Source organism: Strongylocentrotus purpuratus, unplaced genomic scaffold, assembly GCF_000002235.5.
Source record: "Strongylocentrotus purpuratus isolate Spur 01 unplaced genomic scaffold, Spur_5.0 spur5_scaffold_20, whole genome shotgun sequence".
Lineage (NCBI taxonomy): Eukaryota > Metazoa > Echinodermata > Echinoidea > Camarodonta > Strongylocentrotidae > Strongylocentrotus > Strongylocentrotus purpuratus.
In genome coordinates this window covers 31991267-31998972 of record NW_022145606.1, presented here as the reverse complement: position 1 = coordinate 31998972, position 7706 = coordinate 31991267, and the positions used below count along the sequence as shown (strand labels likewise).

At 38.5% G+C, this 7706-nt stretch overlaps 1 protein-coding gene across 3 annotated transcripts in view; it reads left to right on the top strand.

Annotated features, from left to right (window-relative positions):
- LOC755701 (TBC1 domain family member 9B) overlaps positions 1 to 7675 on the top strand; it is a 33562-nt gene extending 25887 nt beyond the window's left edge. For all 3 annotated transcript variants that reach the window (XM_030993213.1, XM_030993211.1, XM_030993212.1), the window contains 5 exons: positions 391 to 559; positions 1290 to 1471; positions 2866 to 3064; positions 3802 to 3899; positions 4903 to 7675. In XM_030993213.1, the coding sequence (XP_030849073.1) occupies positions 391 to 559; positions 1290 to 1471; positions 2866 to 3064; positions 3802 to 3899; positions 4903 to 5667 (1413 nt within the window). In that variant the 3' untranslated portion in view covers positions 5668 to 7675. The remainder of the gene's footprint in view (positions 1 to 390; positions 560 to 1289; positions 1472 to 2865; positions 3065 to 3801; positions 3900 to 4902) is intronic.
- The last annotated feature ends 31 nt before the right edge of the window (positions 7676 to 7706 follow it).

Genomic DNA, 7706 nt, shown 5'->3' with positions numbered 1-7706 from the left:
CTGCTTGATCTAACGTCCTTAAGGCTAAGTTATAAAGGCAATGTACACAAGTATCCCAGGTGGGGGACAGTCCCCTCCTTCAGGGTTTCTTCCAACATAATTATCTGGAACTTGCAGAGGCTAGTTGGCTAAAGTCAAATGTCAAGCTAGACCAAGAAAAGTATTATATCAATCTGTTCTTAGTAGATGGTATTTATGTACAGGTTTGATTGACAAATAATACTCAAGAGAAACAATAAGAAAAAAAAGAAAAAAAATGATGGTTGTCTGTATGCGGTACCCACTAAAAAGTGGTTTCACTGTTTGTTGCGATAGCTCTCTTCTCACCTTTTTCTTTTTGGTGTGTGTTTTACCATTTATTTTTTTAACTTTCCCCCCTTTTTTTAAAAGGTTTTGGATCCTGATCACGACTGCCTTATCAACTTCAGGGATTTCTCTTGGGGCATGGGCATCATGTGCCGCGGTGAGATGCCCCACAGGCTCAGGCTTTTATATGAGATGCACTTACCCCCTGCCCTAACGCCAGAAGACCTAGAGAGTCCCAGTGAAACTCATACAGGTAAGAAAGGGAGGTAATTCAGATGATGTAAGAGCCTCTGACCCTGGCTCTTATATAAGATGCACCTACCCCATGCCCTAACACCAGAAGGCCTAGAGAGTCCTAGTGAAACTCATACAGGTAAGGAAGGGAGGAAGTAAAGATGATGAAATAGCCATACTAAGGAAAATATTCCACTAGTTGCACATTCCCCCTACACTTTCTCCATTGCAGTATGTAGTACTAACATAATAGCCATAGATGTAGGCTATTATGTTGATTGTACCTACTCCCTGCCCTAACTGCTGCCGATTCAGAGAGCCTGGTTGAAGCTTATACAGGTGAGAAAGGGAGGTAGTTCTAATGATTCAATAGCCATAGATGTAGGATGTGATGTTGATTGTACCTACCCCCTGTCCTAATGCCAGCAGACGTATAGAGTCCAAGTGAAACTCATACAGGTAAGAAAGGGAGTAATTTCTGTTGATCCAACGAGAAGTTATGGGTCCATAGGGCCACAGAATCAGGCTGGTCGCCCCCTCCTACTCCAGGAAACTCAGATAGCCTTGGAGAAATTTACACAGGCAAGGAAGGGAGGGAAGGCATATGATCCAACAGCACAAATCCACCGCATTGGACTGCCATGTAGGTAGCACATACCCTAGGTATCTTATCCCGGTAATCCAACACTCCTCCCAGATGCTTATTCCACAATGTTTATTCATTATTTCTTTTGAATGGTACGTGACAGAGTGCAGTACAGTGGAAGTCCCTTCACCAGACGACTGCGATGTTGACGTGGGCAGTGCTGATGACGCCGACGAAGCCGTGGATGCAGCAGAGTTCTTTGGACCGGACGCGACACCACCTACCACATCTACTACAACTTCATCTTCTACCGCCGTCCCAGCAACAGGAGCTGCCAAACCTCAGGTAGAGACATAAACAATATCAGGAGGGCATTTCACAAAGCATTTTTTCAATGACAAATGACAAAAATCAGTGACAAATCTGCTGATAACCAATCAGAAGCAAGGAGATCAGTAGCTTATAACAAAAACTCATTTGTCACTGATGACAAGTTTTGTGAAACGCCCCCCTGGTGGCAGGTCACATGAATCATTGCATGCCACATATTAAGCCATTGCCTCCTGGTGGTCCCTGTATGAAGCCTATGAGAATAAGATACAGTAATTCACTAGTCAATGGGTTCAGACTCCAGGGGGATGTTTCACAAAGATCCTAAGCCGAACTTAGCTCTAAGTTGGACTTAAATATTATGGAGAGCCATTTGTAGCCTTAAAATAAAATAACTAAAATATATTAAAAAGCAAAAATTCAAGTATTTTAAACTTTCCATAAATTCCACATGAAATCTCCTTAATAACAGAAAATATGAATGATTTGAATCAACATTTTATGCCTTTTAAAATAACTTTTACAAAATATTTTCAAAGATGCTAACGGTTTTTCATAATTGTTAAGTCCAACTTAGAGATAAGTTCAACTTAGGATCTTTGTGAAACACCTCCCTGATCTCTGATTGGACAAAACCGCAGGCCATAAAATGGCTATTGACACCTGGTACATGTGCATGACAACCTCAGGGGAATAGTATCAAAATATTGCTCGGAAATTTATTCTTATTTTTGTTTGTGCCTAAGCAAAGCAAGGACCTGGAGAATGTCTGTTCGGTGACAATCATTCCACATTTTGTGGTCTGGCTCAATAACTTCTGAATCAGAGCCCTATCAAATATGCAAGGTACATGAGTGGAAAGGGCAAAATTTCCTGCACACACTGCGTCCATTTTTGTTTTATGACTGTATTGCATTTGATGCTAGGAATTTTTTAAACGAAAATATGCTCTCAACTACGCAAATTGGCAACACTTACTGAGATTCAAATCATTGTTTTTCAATCAAACTCAGAAATAGTTCAACTTTTTCACAACATTCTTTGCAAATTTGTCTTGTTTTCAGAGACATTACATTACATTTTAAAGAGGTAGCAATGAGAGAAAAAATTATCGTTGCCAATTTGAAGAAGAATATGTGATCGATTTTGCCTAAAGATAAATCCTGTCCTGAAAGGGTTGATTTCATTAATTTCCAACAATGCTAATAATAATAATTCTGCTTTTATAAAGCGCCGAATACATCTATGAGGTCTCTAAGTGCTTTACAGATATACTATTACCCCGGTCATTGGATTCAATACTTGCCCGCACAGAATCTCCACTCCCTGGGGAGTATTCCAGCCAGGCATTACTGTCTGCTCAAAACTGTTTGACCTAACAATGATGGTCACAATGTTATATCCCATAGGATTCTCCGCAGCATGCCAGCCTCGGTTCCAGCCCTCGATCACCATCATCAGTCACGTCTCCTTCCAAGCGTTCCAATCCGTTCCTGACGAACCCCGACCCGACCCTGCCCCCGCCCGATGAGGATACCGTCTTTGAGTTCGCCAGCGATGATAGCAGCCTCAAGATCAGCAGTGAATCCGTCAAGGAGCCACAGAAACGTGAGAATTTCGCTCTTAAGTACCACTTCAAAAACGGACTGAATACAAAATCTTAACGCTTATCTTTAAGGCACTCCACAATACTGCACCCGAGTACCTGAAAGATCTCCACACCACAAAGCAATCCCATTACTCTGTTCTTCTGCCTCTACCATCCTAGAAGTCCCCAGAACCCGAACCACCCATTATGGGGACCGTGCATTTGTGCATGTTGCACCAGTCCTCTGGAACAAGCTGCCTAGAAACCTTTTAGAAACCTCTTAAAACAATTTTAATTAATCAGAGTTACTAATGATATTATGTTGTTAAAATTCTGGAGAGAGATTTGTGTATTTTGTTTTGTATAGCGCCTTGAGTAAGTTATTAGATAGGTGCACCTTATAAGTATTTATTACTGTTATTATTATTATTAATAATTCTCTTTTAACTGTTTGCCCTTGATCCTGTTGGAGGATTCTGAAACTTCACAGCTTACATCGATTCTAGCTGACATGAAAAATCAAACCTTTTTCAATTGCTTCCAAGCAGTATCGCTATCAATCTGATGGCAGGTCCAGAATTCAAATCTTTTCAAAAAATTAGATAATCCATAATTTTTACCAAATTTGCTCTCTGCCGATCAAATGCCACGATTTCAGTAGCTTATAACTTTGATTTTTAATGACAAGTTGTATAAAACAAGGCATTCTAAACTTTTTCTAAATTTTGATTGCATAATCCATGTTTTTCACCGACAGCTGTAGAGGGTTACCAGTTTTACCTCAAGAAATGGCAGCTGGAGAAGGAGGCAGAGGAAAGAAGAAAGAGCTTCAAACATCTACCTCGCATGAATCAGGTGAGAAAAGAACATCAATTTGATTTAATTTAGATTCTTTCTTTTTCCCTTGAGGTAAAGTATTTATTCAAATTTTCTCAAAGCATAACACAATATATAAACATACAAAATGATTGATACACTTATTTGACAAAGAAAGGTACAATGAAAACAAGATTCTAGTATTTAGATTACAGTTGAATGTGCCTCCTGCTGTCAAAAAATAAAATAAACCGTTGCCAATGGTTTGTTGTTCAACTTCATATTTATATTTAAATTTCTTTTGAAAACATGGAAATGATAAAAAATCCCTTCACAAGCATCTACCAGTAGTTGAAAATATATAATATTTTGCATACAAAATAATGTAATTAAAAGAGGAATAATTTCCATCTTGGATGCCAAAGATGAAGTCATTCCGTCTTCACTTTTAGATTCTTTATGGAGAGTAAAGCTAATAAGTGTCATAGATCATAAATGTTACATAAAGATACAAAGTTCCTTGAATTCTTTAATGCCTTAATCGTGGCTTAGCTACAGACAGGGTAATGATAACATATTGTGTAGTAAGCGCCGTAGAGTATATTCATATGGCTGCACTATATGAATGGACCTATTATCATTAAAGATAATCTTGAGTTCTGCACGGTAAATATAGTAAATAAATAATCACAGAATACAACAAATTTTACACTGAATGTTCAAGATTACAAATAAATGACATTTAATTTTGGTAGAAAGTGTATTGTGGCTAAGGAAATCCGGGTAAATAAGCCTGACACTATGTGCTTTACACAGGTCACTATGTGCAAATGGGAGTTGTGGTTTTTATGGAAGATGATGCCCAGCAAGTTTTTAATGAGGTTGTTTTTAGTTTACTGGTTCCAACAATCAATCTACTGCAGTATAAAGAATCCAGAATGAATTACAGCCATGTTCTCTCGACATATGATGTCCGTACCAGAGCTCAAGATTACCTTTAATCTAACTGCTGGATCATGTCATTCTTTTTGCACCCATTCAGGAGCAATTCATCCAGCTCCTGAAGAGCCTCTATGACATGTTTGTAGACCACCCCGAGGAGCAGGAGCTCTACCGTTCCCTAGCAACCGTCGGGACACTCCTCTTTGAGCTCGGGGAGGTAGGCAAGAGATTCTACAAGCGCAGTCAGTCGTCTCCAGCCAAGACCTGGAGTGAGCCCTCGACGTCGAGTGCTTCACTCGGAGAGGAGGTGCATGAGAATTGCATTGGTGCTGCTGCGATGGGCGGTGAAACTCAAGGTGGTGATGGCATGGAAAAGCCTGGGGAGGAGTCTATTGGTGGTGTGCGTATTGAAGAGACTGGGGAGGAGTCTAGGAGGGAAGCAGATGAAGGTGTCGATGGTAGTCTTGCGGCCAGGAGTTGTGTGACTGGTGGTGATGGAGATGGTGGTTTGACAGATGCGATGAAGGATGCATCCATTGAAGAGCCTGTTGATGAGTCTAGCAATGCGGATCCCAGTGCTGTAACTGAACACTGTGATTTGGATCCAGCCATAGTGACAGCACAATCTGACAGCACTGCCTCAGCACTACCAAGGCCAGACACACTTCCTACAGAACTGCCTAAGCTGGTGGATAATGAGTGGGCAATTGCATTTGAACAGTTCCTGGCTTCAATGTTGAATGAGTCATCGTTGGTGAAGTTTTTTGAGAAACCTGTACAAGTCTCGGGACTAATCGAGAGTTTTAGACAGCGCAAGGTTTTCCAAAGACAACTAAGTGACGTCAGCTTCAGTAGTTCTCCATAAGCCACAGATGACCATTTCATCTGTTGAAATCTATTTGAAATACACATTGATTGAAAAATGAAACCATACATTATGACATCATTATGACATCATGTATAGCAACACAATTGCTACAAGGGGCACCTGTGCAGATTGAGAATTGTAGCAAGCGCAACACTTACCAGAAACATCCAAGCGATATCAACTTTGGTAGTTTTTCATAAGCCATAGATGGCTATAACTATTTCAAATACACATCAATTGAAAAATGAATCCATATTGCTATCAGATGCTCCGGTGTATTCTTAAAGCTGTTGTAAAATCATTTGATGAAGATAATTTATTTATCAATAATTCACTTCTATATCATCTAGACAGATTTTGGTATATCATATCATGGCTCCACAAGTTTCCCACATTTGATCATCTTTTTAGAGTATGTCCGTGTGTACAAACTTTCCATTGATTGTTATGGTAAACGTGCTTATGTGTAATAAGAATCCGCAGTAATTTAAAATAGCAATTTTATATTAGTTGGAAAATTCGACAAATCTTTCACATCTACATGTGTAATTTGATCTTAGAAAATGTATACAGTCCAAACATATACATATTGCTTTACCATTTCATTAGCCACTTTTCAGTTGTTTATGCTATATTTTATTCCCTTATATGTATGTACATGTAGGCCTCGTATATGTATTGGCAACCATCAGCCTCGAGAGACAATCGAGGTTGCGCCTATAAAGTCAGTCTGGTAGGTTTACTTTGAATCATCGGGCCATCGCGTAACATGACCTTTTGTGATATAAAGCGGAAGATCATGTGAAGATGTATGTGAAGGACCAGACCTTTCACAGATTTGACGTAGGGTTTTCACAAAGCATCGGGTAGTTTAACCAAGCCATTTGTAGATGAGAAGCGTTACTTTATTTCACAAACATTATCCCTGACATTTCGTGACAAAAGGGGAATGTTTTCACAGTAGGTCGGGTATATAACCCCTCCTGACCCGTCGCAATGACTTGATGATTACAAGTAAGCTGTCTGGTATATAGTTTACTTGAACCTCCTGTTGTGGAAGGTCTTGTATATAATTATTTCCTATTGTATTTTTATTTGTATTTAAGCTTTTTAGAGGAAGAATTATAAGGTGCTAGAGAGTTATATGTTTGTTCATCCATGGGCCAACTTAAATAGATCTCCAATGTTGGCAACATCGAGTTTGTTGAATTAGGATGATTTTGAAGAAAGAATTAATGCCTCATATATTTAAACCTACATACTTCTCTTATGATCTGATTTTTTTGTCTACTTCAATACCAACGAAAACAACAACAATATATTATTATTATTCCGTCAACAAATAAAGGCTATTTTGACATGACATGGCTGCCTTTTTATGTATATAAATGTTGAAGTAAACTCCACTTTAATACATATTTCAATGAGATGTTCGTGAATTTATACTTATGATGGTTTCATGCAACGATGCCCTTTTTATTAAGGCACAATTGTAAGTTAATGATGAATTAGTGATACACACATACTGTGTGTATCAGCTTGAGCAACATTATGAAGTAAAGTGGCCTACAGCTCAAACATAAGTTTATAACATTCAGTTTACAATTTGCAAACTCCAGCTTGATTTATATACCTGGTACTACTCATAATTTTATAGTTATTTTGATTGAGAATATATATATTTTTGACAACTGGTACAGTAAGTCATGTATGGGGCGACAGATACAATCACCACATATATTTTTTCTTCCCCCCCCCCTTTTTCTTTTATTGGAATCATTCCGCCAGTCTTGTGCAATTGTTTTCATAGATTTATTTGCTGAAATGAATCGTGCACTTACAATGTAGGTATATTTTCTATTGAATATGAACATTTTAGTTTAAGAGATTTTATTCCACATTCTCCAATCGTATTCTATTTACTATGATTTGTTAAAGTGTTTATACAATGTAAATGTAGTTTGTGAAGCGATTAACTTTTGTTTATGGCGTGCATGCATGTATAGCAGAATAGCGTTTTGACTTCATTTTCTTGT